This window comes from Phalaenopsis equestris, unplaced genomic scaffold (assembly GCF_001263595.1).
Source record: "Phalaenopsis equestris unplaced genomic scaffold, ASM126359v1 Scaffold000632, whole genome shotgun sequence".
Classification (NCBI taxonomy): domain Eukaryota; kingdom Viridiplantae; phylum Streptophyta; class Magnoliopsida; order Asparagales; family Orchidaceae; genus Phalaenopsis; species Phalaenopsis equestris.
In genome coordinates this window covers 230,569-247,422 of record NW_018165072.1, presented here as the reverse complement: position 1 = coordinate 247,422, position 16,854 = coordinate 230,569, and the positions used below count along the sequence as shown (strand labels likewise).

General features: G+C 34.4%; 1 protein-coding gene across 1 annotated transcript; it reads right to left on the bottom strand.

The window, feature by feature from the left end:
* Nucleotides 1-4,230: 4,230 nt before the first annotated feature.
* On the bottom strand, nt 4,231-9,649 carry LOC110030023 (cucumisin-like). Its single transcript, XM_020732560.1, has 10 exons — nt 9,465-9,649; nt 9,273-9,358; nt 8,122-8,216; nt 7,770-8,013; nt 7,173-7,689; nt 6,716-6,819; nt 6,357-6,575; nt 5,988-6,099; nt 4,912-5,107; nt 4,231-4,793 (listed from the first exon to the last, which is right to left on the bottom strand). Exons 1-10 carry the CDS (start codon nt 9,567-9,569, stop codon nt 4,261-4,263), a joined length of 2,211 nt encoding a protein of 736 aa, XP_020588219.1. The 5' UTR covers nt 9,570-9,649; the 3' UTR covers nt 4,231-4,260.
* Between the last annotated feature and the right edge of the window lie 7,205 nt (nt 9,650-16,854).

The window sequence follows — 16,854 nt, the reverse complement described above, 5'->3', positions numbered from 1 at the left end:
ACATAATAACGTCAAAACTTGCGACTGATTAGTTCAACCGTCAATTAATAGCTAAAAAATCAACCACAAAGCAGTCACAAAGTTGTACAAAAAATAAAAAGTATAGATTGAAATCTAATCAAAATTTTCACTCTTATAAATAGAGATCATAACACTCAACATCAAACATATCTCACAATAGATTAAACGAACAAAAGAAACATTGATAAAGGATGAAATCATCATACTTTTTTTAAAAAAAAATCTAATAATCAATCAAAGTAATATGAATTCCTTCCTTATTTGTAATTTGAACTTTATAAATAGAGCTCTACCCAGTTGTGAAAAGGGACATAGACTTGAGCCTAAAGAAGGGCCGAGAGAAGTAGAAGTTGAAGCTCAGCATTGTTTCTGCATTAAAGATCTGATAAATTCCTCCCACTATTGCAGTCGTTGTTGACTATCACTTGTTAGCCACCATCTACCACAATCAGCCTCCCTCTATTGCCGACCACGATCAACCGACACCTGGTCCTTGCAGTAAAGCCCCTTGTGGAGTCACAACTTGCATTGTAGAATCTTAGCTTATATTATGAAAAAGTGAAGCACCCATGATGTAATACATCGTCTAGTACACCAGATAATAACATACCCTAAATAGAGTGCAATGACGCCTTCTAAATAGGGTGTAACAACGCACTCTAAATATGGTGCAACAACACACCTCGATGAAGTATAACAACACACTCTGAATATGATGCAACGATACACCTCAATGAAAGTGTATTAATGCACCCCACAAATGGTGCAAAGATGCCTCCCAAAGTTGGTGTAACAATGTACCCCAAAGATGGTGATTTTTTCCAGCCTCTTAAGGCTCTCTCCTTTTTATGGATAAGACTAGAGAATGAGTTCATGAAAATCTTGAATTATGGAGGTATACATTGGAGACTAAAGTTTAGTGTAGCTCCAGTGGCTGATACAATTAGATAGAATCATCTTAGATGGTTTAGTCTTATTAAACGTTGATCATCTAATGATTCGGTTAGGTGAGTAGATGTTTTAGATTTGTCTTATGTTAAGAAAAGCAGAGGTGGACCAAGAAAGACTTGGGAATATTGTATAAAAATCACATTAATTTATTAGAATTAAATAAAATATGACACTCAATAGGACTCAAAGGAGCAAAAGGATTCATATAGCCCACCCCACTTAGTGAGATAAAGGCCTATTTTTTTGTTGTCTTAAAGCTCTCTTCTTGCAACCCACCACTATGACATAAATAATGAACTATGACTTACATGGTCCATGGCTCGTGCGGCTCCCAACTACTACCCCTGCAACCTACAAAAATTATCACGGCTTGTCAAGTTATCTTACATGACCAAATATGGCCTATGTGGTCTACATCTCGTGCAACTCCTACATCTAGCTCCTACGACCTACATGTGTTGTTATAGGTCACTGCTATGACTTGTGTGACCAACTACAGCCTGTGTGACTCACAAATCACACAGCTTCCGACTTCGACCCTTACTGTTTACGAACATCATCACACCTCACCTCGATGGCCTAAGTGGCCAACTATGACCTAGATTCTCCACAGCTCGCATAGCTCGTCTTTGGCCTCTGCTGCCTACAAACGTCATCTCAGCTCACCATTGTGATTTGTACGACCAACTATGGCCTATGTGGCTCACGGCTCACAAAAATCCTAACCTTGGCTTCTACAACCTACGGACAACATCAAAACTCACCAATATGGCTTTTACTACAATCTTCATAGCCAACTGGCACAACTGAAGCAACCATTTGTGGCTCACATGGCTAGCCACTACCATGGCCTTCAACTATGCCTATAAAACTAGATAGCACTACAGTCATTGTCTAAAGCATTCATAACAGATTATTGTCTCCATAGCAATCGACCATGGCCCTTGCAGGTAGCTACCACTAAGAACTTTATTCATTATAGCCATGCAATAGCTTTTATCGATGAACTACTATTGCACATTCATAATGATCAATTTTGTAACTTCATCTTTCCTAGTTCAGTAGAAGACTAGATCTGTGTACTCATCATTCATAGTGAATAATTTTAATTAGGCTGGACCTCATAATTTTTTTCATTTCCAAGGTTTTTCATGTAAAAAGTCAATGTGTCTGCTCCTATTTCTATTTTATTATTTGAGTATGTGTTGGTTATTTGTTCAAGACTAAAATGTCAAATTATTACTACCACCGCAGACCTCCCAATATGCATTACATTGATTTTCCATCAAAGGATCAAAAGCTGGCTAATGAAGCAAGCCTCTAAAAAGGAAGATTTTCAGCTATTACATACTTGTCCATTGAAAGCTTCAACTAGAAAAATTAAAATATGAGTAAGATATAAGTACATACTACTCAATTCTTATGTATTTATATACTAACATCTAAACTTCAATTTTTACATTGCATATCACTTTACATGTGCATTAGAATGTGTATTTTTTATGTGATATGAAAATTTGGTGGTATAGCTGTAAAAAAACAATAACAAACTTCAGGTTTTAGATTTTAAAGGAAATGAGATGTATGCATGTAAATGTCCCAAAATATAAATACCATGAAGTTGTGAAGAGCAAGAAAAATCACAAAAAATATGGATGGTAAACTCATAAAGAGAAATTTACATGCATATCAGACAACTCTTATGTGATTACATTTGTGGGAAGCTTTAAGAATCCTCATTTTTTATTTGTTAAAGTTGATTGTTCCCAAAGACATTAAAGTAAACCTATTTTTTTCAGATCATTTTGAACAAATTTTATCACCAAAATGATCATAACAACATCCAACTCAAAACAAACAATCAAAAACATAAAAATGGATAATTTCTAGCATGAAGTAGTTACAAGAATGTGCGCAAGTAAAAAAAGTTGAAACTTGTATCTTACAGAATGTGAAGGGAAACTTCTTCATGATGTACAAATTCATAAATGAGAGAAACCCATAAAATATGAATGTTATAAAACGAAAAAACACTAAACACTAAACATAGATGTACATTGTCGATGGCCCCTAGTCATTATTGGATTAACACGTGTGTCTAACACCCGTAGTTTTGATTTTCCATGCACCTCTCAATCGCTTGTGGTGACTGTCATGAAAATGCCATAGACAAGCTTTGTTGGGATTGTTGCACTGCCCCCAAACTGTAGTGTAGTTCTTTTGACTAGAGCAAATTTTAGTGACGTATAAGACAAATAAGGTCCAATTTGTGTGTGTCGCACTGGTGATCTGTCATTTTCAGCATCCTTGCTCTATTTGATCATTGAATGACCCTCCTTAGGTAAATATTGACATTCTAGATGGGCTCACGTTACCCATTTTGTGATCATAGGTCATTTAAGCAAATTTTATTGTTTCCTGGATCACCTTATGTTTGATTTAACATTGCATTTAATTCGCATCATTGCCATGTTTCATAGACATGTCTTGTGGATTGTATGCTAGGTTCAACATGCTTAACGATAATACAAAAGTTGTGCTTTATAGTAAAGATTTATTCTTTGGTTAAATATCATCATGTAAGTATATACATTAAATGGGGCACCTAAGTAGATCCTTCAATGGATGTCAAAGTTAAGAAGAGTAGAATCCAACAAGTTGCACCATACAATATATCTTAACATAAAGGGGAGTTCTTATGTTGAATGAAAAGCCTAACTAAGAAGTATGCACATGCATTTTATGTGGGGAGGAAGTTATATCAAAAATTTGTAGAAAAGGAAATAAATACAATAATGGACTTTGTAGATGGCAAAAAAATTTAGGCTTATCTGTAAAGATCAATAAAAATATCTTGAAATGGATTCCAAAATGATCGATAAGAAACTTCTATCTTTGAGTTAGAGAGAGAATCTCAAAAAAAGATAACGAACTTCAAAACATAATCAAATTTAGATGAAGTTGAATTTGATTAGGAGCTCGTAAAAAGCAATCATTAGTAGAGTGAAATGAAGTCTTTTATTATCTTTTGAAGGAGATTTCTTGCCAAATAAATATTTTAGTAGAATTTCTCATATGGAGCCCTTCATAATCAAGAATGCTAATAGGAACCCTTGAAGATGAAACTCCTCAAAACATAAATAGCATCACTGCTATCGATTAAAAAGACTAAGGTGCTCGCACAAAAGTATTAATATTGCATACAACTTTCTCCTATATGTTATGTAATATAAAAAATAACTGCATTGGCTTCCAAATGTAAGAACCTTTCTTCTTCCGGCAGAACAATTATTTATTTGGAGAGATATTGAAAACAACAATAGGACTTCTGACTTTGTGCACACCATCACTCCATACTAAAGCAGCTGATATCATGGTCTTATTGGTTTCTCCTTCAAGCTTCACCACAAAAGATTTCTTCTCCCAAAAATTTTGAAATGACAAGATTGATGGCTCAACGTTAACCTTGAGGCCAGAACCTGAAATTACGCTGGCTTCATAAGTTGAATTTGTGCCTCCTGCATTGGTGACAGTCCTATGATATGTAGCTGAGAAAGGCTTTCCTTTCGTAATAGAAAGTGCAAAACTTGGATAATTCAGATCAAAAACAGTTCCATTTATTTTTGAGGTGCAACTGCTCGAGTCTCCTGTGATGCGACTGAGATTTTTTGTGGTGTAGCCTAGACCGCATAGGAACTTAATGTAGTCAATCTCTTCTATATCATACACCAGGCCAGGATTCAAAGCTGCGAGGGGGTTCAAATGACCGGAGCCGTAGGCAAATTCTGCGTCAGTGTTCTTTGTTGAGCTCATGGCATAGGCTGCAAGAAAGAATAGGTTAGGGAGGCCATCAAGTATGAACTAATGAATGTGTGTTTAAAAATTCTCTTATGTTATAATTTTAACTATCCCATTTCACAATATAGAAGAGAGAAGCACCTGTGGTCATGAGAGCAGATCTAATTGCAGCTGGAGACCAAGTTGGATTGAACGACTTAATGTAGGCAGCTGCTCCGGATACATGTGGGCATGCCATGGACGTTCCAGATATTATGTTGTAGGGTACTCCAGGTTTATTTTTATTTAAAGGAGACCATGCTGCTAAAATGTCCACTCCTGGTGCCGCCAAGTCAGGCTGTGTACGTACCAAAAATGCAATTCACATTAAAATTCTCATAAACAGTTAGATTTACGGATGAAAATTTTTTCATCAAATTTCTAATCAATAAGGAGTAGAAGTTACTTTGTGCTTATGATGTACTAGATTAGCAGATGGATGATCGTTAGCTAGTAAGTAATTTTTAATACTTTTAGAGAGAGTGTTTGGGGGTGTTGGGCTGCATCTTGAATTTAAGTTGAGTAGGATTTATTAAATTCAAAAAATCCAATTTTATTAAATTTAGTAATGTTAAATTCAAATTTGTTTTTGATATTATTTCAATTATATCCGTTTAAAGTCATAACAGATATTTGGCGTTTGTTTTTAAGATTTAACAAATTAAATCCACCTTGAGTTTGGATTTAATAAATCAGGGATTACCGACACGCCAGAGAAATTTCTGGATTTAGCCGACGGCAGGAATTTGGAGGCGCCAAATGTTTGGTGGATTTATGTTAAATCATTTCATAAATCCGCCTAAAGATAGCGTACTAAACACCGCCTCAGTTGGATAACTTTGTGAAAGATTTCTAAGCTCCAAAGATGAATATAATCTTTATAGACATGGAGAAGATCATATGTACATGTCTTTGTGTGTTTAATTTTGCTCTATAAAAGTTCAATTTTGTCACCATCACAACAAATTTTAATTACTAAATCTAGATCATACATAAAATTTTAAAGTTGATCAAGACGGTTTCAAGACTCAAGTTTGTTACAAAATTGAATAACGAACAAAAATGATAACACTTATTTGGATTCTTAAATGGTAGCCTTGCATGCATGTAGCCTTTGATTTTAAACTATGCGTGAAAAACTTGAGCGTTAAACTTTATCACAATAAACAGCATGTTACCTTGAGTAAATTAGGGGTTATGGGATTTGGCCCTCGAGAGGAGAAAGATATTACGTACGGAGCTGCCCCATCAAACGCCTCTTCACTTGATGAAATGCTTGCCACAGGGTCCCTAAAAAAAAAAGAAAAAAATAAAATATCTCAGTTTTATGAATATTAATGAAGAGATTGAATATAAAAATCCTACATTTTCTTAAAGAAACGGAGCTGCCCCATCAAACGCCTCTTCACTTGACGAAATGCTTGCCACAGGGTCCCTACGGAAAAAAAGAAAAAATAAAATATCTCAAATTTATGAATATTAATGAAGGGATTGAATATAAAAATCCTACATTTTCTTAAAGAAAAGAGATAATTTGGAGAACTTACTCAGTCATGTTGGCGTACAGAAGGATTTTAGCAGTGTCGTTGGATCCCAATACTGAGACAGGCAGCTGAAACTCGTAGGCTGCATCATTCATATCATTTGTTGCCATAATAGCTCCCATGGCACCGGCTAGCTTGGCCCCCTTCCCGTCGCTAATGCCGTCACAAATAAGCACTTTTCCCTTTGGCAGCTTGCTATCCAATGTCCCTTCGCCACAGTATCTGCAAGCATCGTGTTGTAAATATATTATTTTTAGTAAACATAAATCATTGTGATTATTTTGACTTCAATATTTACATTCATTCTTGTGTTAAATGCATGAAAATGTTTAGCTTGTAAGGTTGTGATCTAAAAATTTTACCTAGAAGACGACTGGGAGAAGCCCGCGGTTGTGTTGGGTGCATTGGCGGCATATATGAGCGGGTACATCGTACCATTGTTTCCATAAGTGTTTATCGCCTTTCCCTTTTATCAAAAGAAGAAAATTACAAAAATATTTAATTTGTCTTGAATTTAGCTATTGATTTTAATATGATGATCATTAAGCTGCTGTTTGACAAATCTTGAATAGATTAAATTTGGAACAACCGATTTATTGAATCTTGTAATCATAAATTTAAACTCATGAAGTTAAATTTATTGATTCCTAGGATTTAATAGATTTAGATTTTAAAATTTAAATCGGCGGAATCCGAATTTAACGAATCTAAAAATTTATTTTTTTTCAAAATGATTGAGTGGCAGGTTCAATTTAAATCCTGCATAAATATAGGTTTAAATCCGTTATCAGATGCTTTCTTCTCAATTAGCTGGAATACCTTATAAACTTGACCATTACCGAGCTTCACCTGCACCACAAACTTGCGGTCAATGGTGCTCGCCGCCACCGAAATCATCCACGGAGCAAAGTTCTCCAAGCTAAATCTGCCTGGCCCATCGTTCCCTGCCGAGCTAGAAACCAGAATCCCCTTCTTCATCGCATGGAACGATCCAATGGCTATACTATTTGAGAAGTAGTTGTTGGGGTAAGATCCTCCAATCGAAATAGATATGATATCAACTCCGTCGGCAATTGCATCATCAAAGGCGGCAAGTATGTCGACATCCGAGCAGCCCTCACCGTCCCAGCATACCTTATAGACTGCCAATCTTGCGGAGGGGACGCCCCCACGTGCCGTGCCTTCAGCAAGCCCGGAGAGGCTGGCATCTGCGACTAAGCGACCGGCCACGGTGGATGATGTGTGGGACCCATGGCCTTCGGTGTCTCGAGGAGAAGGGCTATTGCCTTTGCTTATGTTGCCTTCCAAATGGTAGAAACGAGCTCCGATAATCTTACTGTATGATTAGATTAATGATTAGTTTCAGGGTTACGGAATGCATTTAATGTAACTATGTATATATGATTAGTAATTTACTTGTTGCAGGTGAAATTGTGATTGGAGTCGCAGGTGCCCGCCCACTTGCTTGGTGGCTGGCCGAATCCGGCATCGTTAAGGCTTTCAGATTCCGGCCAGATTCCAGTGTCGAGCATTCCGACAATTACATCGGATTCGAAGGGTCCGCGAGGAGAGCTCGACGGGAAGCCCATGAAGCTCCATGATCTTGTTGTGTGGAGTTTTCTTTTTTGGCTGGGGAACACGGATACTACCTCGTCCATGTCTGTTAGGACAGAATAAATAAATAGAATGAGAGAAAACAAAAAAAAAATTTTTGTAAGGAAAATTATTTATCATATTGGTTTTAGTGAATATTGAGGATAAGGCTTACCTGATAAAATGTCTGCTTCTTCATCAGATAGCATCGCAGCGAAGCCATTAAAACTTTTGCCAAAACTATGTATTAGGCGCTCTAATGCAAGGTCGCTGCATCAGTTGCATGATAAAAAAAATTAGCAGTAGTTTATAATAAATAGATATTTAGTCCCGAAAATAATAATAATAAAAAATACACAGACATTAGATATTTAATTGATATATCTCCAACAAATTTTAATTATCCAGTAAAAATTTCGAGGCATGACATGAATCTCAATATAACTTTTTGAGCATGAAATATTCAAGCATATATAAAAAGTTATCCAAAATTTTGATTTCAACAAAATTACAATCAAACTGACTAGCTCAACAAGAGGAACTCAATGTTACCAAAATTAGTACAATCTGAACCAAATCAAGTCTAGATCAAGCCATTAAATCACTTTTGAAAATTTTCTAGACTCATTTGGAAGTTCAAACGAATGTCATCTATAGTCAAATCGAGCGTCTTGACAAGACAAATCCAATGAGCCCAAGATCACTCAATTCCGACTTCATGTTTTATATGAGACATTTGGATGGAACTGTAATCTTTTTTTTTTTTTTGTAATTGAACTCTTCAATTGGGTCAAGACCTTGTTGTTTTTCCTTTCCGATTTTTCAACGTAAAAACTTTTTATGTCATTATTAATTGTTTTCTCTTTTCTGAGTGTGTTTTGAATCTTCGTACAAGATAATCCGCTACTCTACTACCACTAATTTTCTAGCACGAATCAATAATGGATAAATCTAATCTAAGGCCGTGTTCGACTGCACTTTCGTTATATAGTATTTATCAAATGTGATAAATTTGGATTTATCAAATGGAAAAAGATTACATAAGATGATAGAATAAATCTAGCTTGCACTCGGATTTACTAAATCCGGATTTACACTTCTTTTTTTTTCAAAGAGCATTATTCAGCTCTCATAATTTGAGAAGAATCAGATGGAACGAGAGAAAATTGAATTTAAAGAAGCATTAGATTTAATTTTTTTTTTTTAATAGTTATCAGGATTTAAATTAAATTCAACATAAAATCTTATAAATAATATGCTACTAAAAACCGCCTAAATTTATTAGTTGCTCTGAAACAAACGGTTCAATGTCCCCATGCTAATTACCTGGTGATTACTTGGCCCAGCAAATTTTCATGAAGTGATTGTACTGACACCCTATTTTCTAACTCCCCCATGTAGATGATGTACGCCTGCAAAATAAGTTTTAATCTCTTTTAACTTCGCTAGTAAAGATTAAAACAGTAATTAGAGATATAAACTTGCGTGGTTAAACAAGAATTAAAATTAAATACATACCTTTTTATCAAGCTGGGTGGTGTTGGCATGGGCTATGAGATTTGTCATTAAAATTAGTGCTACTGAAAAGAGGAGAAAGTAACGAGGGACAAAGTTGCAGGCCATGATTAACTTATTTGATGCAGGAGAGAGAGAGAGAGGTTCTTAGTTTGATTTGCTTGGAAGTAAGAACTTGAGGTATTTAAAGAGTGATATTAGCATATAAAATTGGACTTTTCTGATATTTAATAACGAACAGTTACTGATTCAGGCTATCCATAAAGACGGCTTCAACTCTTAAATTTCAACAAGAAGAACGCGCCTAGTCTGGTTAAAGGTACCAGAGCTTACCGAGTCGCGGACAATAACTAGTTCGAGAAATTTCAAAAGGAATTTTTTGTGGCATCAGGGAAAAAAAGAGAGGTTATGATATGATGATATTGTCATCGAAAAAGCGTGATGAAGATTTATATTTGTTTATTTATTTTGAAAAAAAATTATGACGTATAAGTTCATTGAATATTTATAGAATATGCTATTCTTAAAAGAAATTTAAAAATAAAAATTGATTTTTTTATTCTAATAAAGATAACTCGGTCAAATTGTCATTTTAAGATTAAATGAATTTTATGTTCATTTTCAGTGCGATAGCATTATTATTAGAAGTAATTTTTTTCAAAAGCCAAATTTGTTTCTTTTTCCTAGGGGTAAAGTTTTATGTGAGGCAGGCCACACTAGGGCTGGAAACGAGCTGAGGTTGAAGGAGCTCAGGTTTAGCTCGTGTTCGGCATGTTCGAAATTGCTCTCGTTTGAAATCGGCTCTTGAACAGTGTTCGTGTTTGGGTCGATTTAAATATTCATGTTTGTGTTCGGCTCGAAATTAACTTGTTTAAATTAAATTGAAAAAAATAGATGCAAAGTGTTGAATTCAAACCTGGACCGAATGTATGCAAAAAAGGATAGTAACCACATTATCACACGACATTATCACACGAGGTGTTACAATTTAAACTTAGATATAATATATATAATATATTATTATATAAATAATATATGTAATATATTATTATATAAATAATTATATAATTTTTTTTTATTTCGAGCTAAAACGAGCCGAACACGAGCGAACAAAGAGCTATTCGTGTTCGGCTCGTTTATAATTTGAACTTTAAATATTTGTTCGTGTTCGACTCGTCTACTTAACGAACAAGCCGAACACGAGCTATTCGCGAACAACGACCTTATTTGACAGCCCTAGATCACACATCCAGACAATGATCCGAATGCGGCCACCACTCAGTGTATTGCACGGCAGCCCGCTTGAACCATCGTCCGAAAGTATGGTTGCCGCACGTAATATTTGTTCTTGTTTAGGATGAATAATTTTATTGATGCTAAATTTAAAGTAGCAAATACTATAATTAAATTTTATTTAAGGGCCAAAAGCAGCTTCTAAAAGAAGGGCAATTTCATCACAATGGGCATCAAACAAAAAGGAAAAATAATAATTTATAAGTGAGCAAGGGCAATGTAATTTCACTCCTCAATTTATTCAAATAATATAACAAGCAAAGTTTAAATGCCATTTCTTGTAATATCATTATTCGATGACCTAAAATTAAAATTATTTTTTTAATACAAGATTGTTACTTTAATTTAGCTCAGCCTTTTATTATTTCTAATATTGCAAATTCATATAATTTAATCTTATAAGAAAGTATTTTTAATAATTATTATTGCATGTTGAAGTACTTACATTGGTTGTGCGAAAGTGCACGTTTAATATCTTTGTTGGTTTTTAATAACATGTCGGTTTATTATAAATGAAGACGTATTTCAATGGCATACAACAACCTTATAAGCAGTGGTATGTATTATAGCATATATGAATTTGATGGTCCATGATAAATAATCAAGGAGAAATATCTAAGAAGATGACAATGATTTATCATTTATCATGTTAAATAACAAAACATTTTAACCAGTTTCACCTAGGATTATTAAGAGAACATACACAAATGAGCTCAATGTAATTGCCTATGTTGTAGCCTATGAAAGTAGTTGTACATCGAGAGAGTTTTTGGGATGAGCTCCAAGTTGAAAGCAAATCTTCTCATTTGATATATAGTAAGAAGCCTTAATTGGTTTAATCAATACCTATGCACCCTAAGCATAGGTGACTTGCCAAATTTCTATGCTTAACATCTTTAATAAGATCACTAATCTTGGTGTAAATGCTTCCAAATCTACTATTTTTTTTCAATTTGTTGATTGCACTTTGCAATAACTAATCTATGTTGTTAGTTGCTTTCAGCATGCATAAAGCGCTACCTTGGGATTCTTTGGGAGTATCCATTAAATGCTAGTAATTGTCATAAAATTATGGATAAACTTAATGCTTATTTAATATGTAACTTACTAAAATTATAATATGGAGCTCTCTTTACGAATATATATATATTCGTAGAAAAAAAAAGACCCGGTAGAGATTACATACCATTGCTTGGAATACCGAAAAAAAAAAAAAAAAAAAAAAAAAAAAAAAAAAAAAAAAAAAAAAAAAAAAAAAATCAATGTGATGTGCAAGACAACTTATGTGGAGGTTATGTAAGAAATCTCTACTTTAAGTAACAATTTTTTGCACCATAGCTCGATTGAGAAGAGATTACATACCATTGCTTGGAATACCGCCTATCTTCCTAATGATTTTGGTGGCTTCGATATCCCTAACTTGGATAATATCAATGTGATGTGCAAGACAACTTATGTGGAGGCTTCATGATTATAATTCTTATCTTTCAAATTGGCGTTACATGCGTTGTGACTCTCTTTGACACAAGAATTTTTCTAATGTTACAACCATTTAGAAAAATTTGTTGACAGTAGCTTTGAGTTTTACATATTGTCTTTCTTTTTATGTAAATTACAATATCTACTATTTCTTCTTCTTTAATCTATGATTGGATGGTACTTTGTTGTTTGAAAATTTCCATCTCATAATTTTTACTTTGTTTAATTATCCCTTGCATACTAAACTTAAAGATGTAATTTCTAATAGGAATTGAGCTCTACATGCTAATAATTTTGCTCCCCTTTGTTGTTTACAACTTATTCATAAAATTCACATTCAGGAGAATATCGAAAACAATCTTTGGCAAAGCTTTGATCATTATGAGCATAAAAGGGTTTATCACTTTATTTATAATAACCCTGTCGGGATTAGTTGGAGCAAATAACTCTAGTTCAAATGTTTTTCTCTCTTATTTTCCTTCACAGTGAAAAATTATTTATTGTGATCTTAAAACTTATGATATTCTTGTTGCTAAGACATCTCTACTACTTATAATTGTGTTTTTTTGTCACTTATCCGTTAAAACTAACATGCATTTATTTTTTTAATATTCTTACTCACAAGCTTTATTGAGGAAAAAAAACTTTAAATGAAATTTTATTTAATTTTTGTAGTAATGATTTTTTATCACTTTATCACGTGGACACTTTTGATAACAAATTAATAAAAAAATGTTACTATAAGCAAGTGAAAAAACACTTTCACCACGAGCAAGCAAAAAATGAGTTTTACTCTTCTTTTTTTTTCTTACTTCTGTATCTTCTTCATTTATATACTTATTTTTCTTTTTACAGTACTTGGCTGTTTTTCAGGATTATTCTACTTTTTAAGTGAATAAAATTAGGCGTGACCGTCAATTATTCATTAATCCTCGTACATGCGCTTAGTACCTGATCTCTTGAGGCTTTGTTTCGTTCAGCCATTTTTTTTTTAATTTGTATAAAATAAAAAACAGCTTTTAAAATGAAATTAGTAAAATTAGGCCTCATTTGAGATACGGATACGCCTCGGTTGTATTGTATAAAATGTCAAGCGAATGTTGCCCGAAGGTCATTTTTCTCCATTTTCCGATCGCAATCAAGGAGCTCCGTTCCTCCGTTCCGGTTCACCTACGCCTCTTAAGGTGTTCTGGATTGTAAGTTTTAATTGAGTTTTTTGGATCGTTGGTTTTCATCGAAATTTCTTCAATGTAAATACCGTGTCAATCAAGCCCCTAATGATCTTAAAAAAAAAAAATGAAATCTAATTATAAAAAAATTTCTTATACAGTATTTTATAAGAAGTTATTTTAAGAGAGTATTCAAATCATACGGACTTAAAAATGAACAATTAAAAAAAAAAAAAAGAAACACCTTCACTAAAATTGAAAGCAATTTAAAAAGCTTTCGAACGAGGCCTTGACCGGTCTGCATTCTAGTTGAGTAACGAGCGGGTTAGTTCAACACAAATGATTGCTGTATTGAATATGAGTTTTAGGATGACGTAATTAATCTAATTATAAAATTTTTCAGTTATAAACTGGTTTTGCTTACATTGAAGTATTCAATATCGTACTTAAGTCAGTTCCAAAGTCTGAATTTGGCAAGCATCCGACTATGTTTATATTGACTGAATCCTCAAATCCCATCAATGGTCAAATTAGAAAGAGTAATAGCTCGCCTTAGGCGTGGTATTCAGTAGGTGGCCCAACGGGCTTGGATAAGCCCGATATGAAGGAGCTTTGTGTAAAAATATAAAATTTTATGGGTCAGCCTCCGATGTCGTAGCCGATGTCCGGACACAATCTACGTCCGAAAAACAGATGCAATATGCTCTCTTGATCTAGTCTCGTATGTATATCTCAAATCTATCCGCATATTTCGCACTTCTCATATCTCTTTGCCCTACTCACTTTAGTCTCAAAGTCGTCTCTCATTACTACTCTCGAAGCAGCCTATTTGCCCTAAATGAACGGCACCGGCTGACCGGTGTTCCCGCTGTGCATCCCCAGTCGGCGGATTTTCCTGCTCTTTCGAACCCGGAGGCGGAGACTCAAGCCCGATTTACATGTTATCTGACTAGCTGCTATTTGAAATATTTTGACTAAGGGTCTGTTTGGGGCAGTTGTTAATTATTTATAATCTCTGATAAACAGATTATTCTAAACAGATTATTCTTATAATATGATAATTTGCAGATTATCATAATAAGCTAGTTTGTTGTTTGGGGCAGCTTAATCAGAATAGTTTATTGGTAGTTATAGCTGTATAAATGACCTTCCTGCCCCTGTCTGATAAAACTGTTTGGGGCAACTTATTTTGAATAGTTTATTGGTAGTATAGAAGCATACAGTGCAGAAGCATAAAAGCATCACATATCAGTTTCAAAAAATGACATACAGTTCTCACACTCTCGTGAGTATCATAAAAATAAAAAAATAATAAAGACAAATACAACTACAATGAGAAATATTAAAATATTCAATTAAAATATTCAATAAAGACAAATACAACTAAAATGAGAACTGTCTCATACTGCTATGAGGCTGACGCGACGTGAGTAACGTGTTTGACAAATAGACAGTATAAGAATCATTCTTGTAATGATATTAAAAGACAAGATGCACAGAACAACCCCTTTTTTTTACCAGAAAACAAAAGTAAGATAAGGAAAGTAAACATAGACATATTTGGCATTGATAGTAATAAATAATGTCGGATAAAAAGTGGAAAATGCACCATTGTAGTTTGGATAAAAGAATAAAGAAGTTTATGTTCAATTCCTTTTGTCATTTTCATTATCATTTTGTGCTTGTAAATCCTTCAAACCAAGCTAGGCATAAAGGCTCTGAAGGAATGAGCCCAAGCTGCATTTAGTAAAGCATAATACTTGAGATAAATAGATGAAACCCATGTCATAAACACAAAATTTATACAAATATACTAGAATATTAGAAAGAAAGGTAAGAGAGATTTAGAAAGAAAAGCCAACATGGATATGATTGATTCATTGTGGATGAAGTAGACTTTTTATTTATTTTAAACAGCATAAAATTCTTCATTTTTATATCTCTATACACACCTCACATGCCCAATTCAGACAGCTTTAGCCCCACACTCTATAGTAAATCCACAAGGCATGGTATGGACCAAAAGGTTTGTCATGTCTCATTCACAACAAGAATAATTCCACAAGAGTCGACAGCTTTTTTTATGACCCATTCATTCTATTTATTGTTTCAGTTCCAATATCTCACTTCCTTGGCATAATAAAACCCAGAACTCATTCTTTTCAAGCTCATCATATCCATACGAGCAGCAGCCATATGTTATCACATTTTTCTTTAAAACAAAAGAAGAAGTTCATTATTTAAACAAAACCAGTCTCTTCCCCTTGTTCGTATAAGTTCTAATGAGAAGATTCTCCTCCATTTAATTGAAAATGAAAGCTAACTTACTGCATCAAATGATGTAGCAAAAAGATCATAGCCTTTAGCTAAATTATTGAGCTTAAAAGATACCCTAGCTAAAGCACATAAAAGCACATGCATATAATGCATGATTTTTGTAGCCCTTAAAGGAGTAAATATAGTGTCGTTTTCTTAAAAAAAATTATCCTTAGCAAGTGTATTAAAGCTCAGAAGCCCAAGAATCTCTACACAAATGCCTAACCTTGCAGGTAAATCTGAAATATTATAGCAGAGATACCCAAAAAAAAAATTTTTAAGAAAATAACACCTCGGCAGCCAAATAAGCAACCATACAAGGATACCGAGCAACCAAACAAGATCTCAGAAAAACCAAGCCAAAATGCCTAATTAGTCAAGCAAGAATGTCAAGTAACCAAGCGAGAGATCCAAACAATCAATAACTAGCAAGACTATCGAACCGGGAAAAAAGGATTCATATAGGCAAAATCCTTTTTCAAGGCAACTTCATTCCGGATCTATCAGATATAGGCAAAATCTTTTACCAGCGCATTTGCCCCTATTCCAACTACAGCATAGTTACTGGTCCGAAACGGGGACGAGGACGAGAGCGAGGGAGAGAAGGGAGCGTGGAGATCGAGGACGAGGGCGATGGAAACGAGACCGGTAAATGTTCGAAGCAGACGCTGAACGCGGCTCCCTCCCAGCTTCGCCTCCTATTAACAAAATTTTCGAAGTACGTATATGCCAGGCTGAACGCATTTTTCAAACACCCTAGAGCTATTCTATACCGCCACCGCACCTCTATAAGCTGCCCCAAACGGAAGTGAGTGTTTACTTTTTTGATATTTGTAGTTAAGTATGGCTAGGGGAGAATAAATATACTAATATACAGGCGTATTTTATAGTGTTATGTTTGCCCGTCACCATTTGTATTTGCTATATCTTCTGATTTTATTCTTTAGATCCAGTGGGATTTGTGACCCTCTTTTGTTCTATGGCTTTAAACATCATGAAAACTTTGCTTTCCTTCTTCTCACGTTTTCTCTTTATCAGCTGGTTAGTAATTGGGGATGTCTCCAAGACATGGATTGCAGGTGAAGAAAGAACTGAAGAAGAGTCCGGGAAGAGATTGTTGTGTCTGCTTTTCGAGC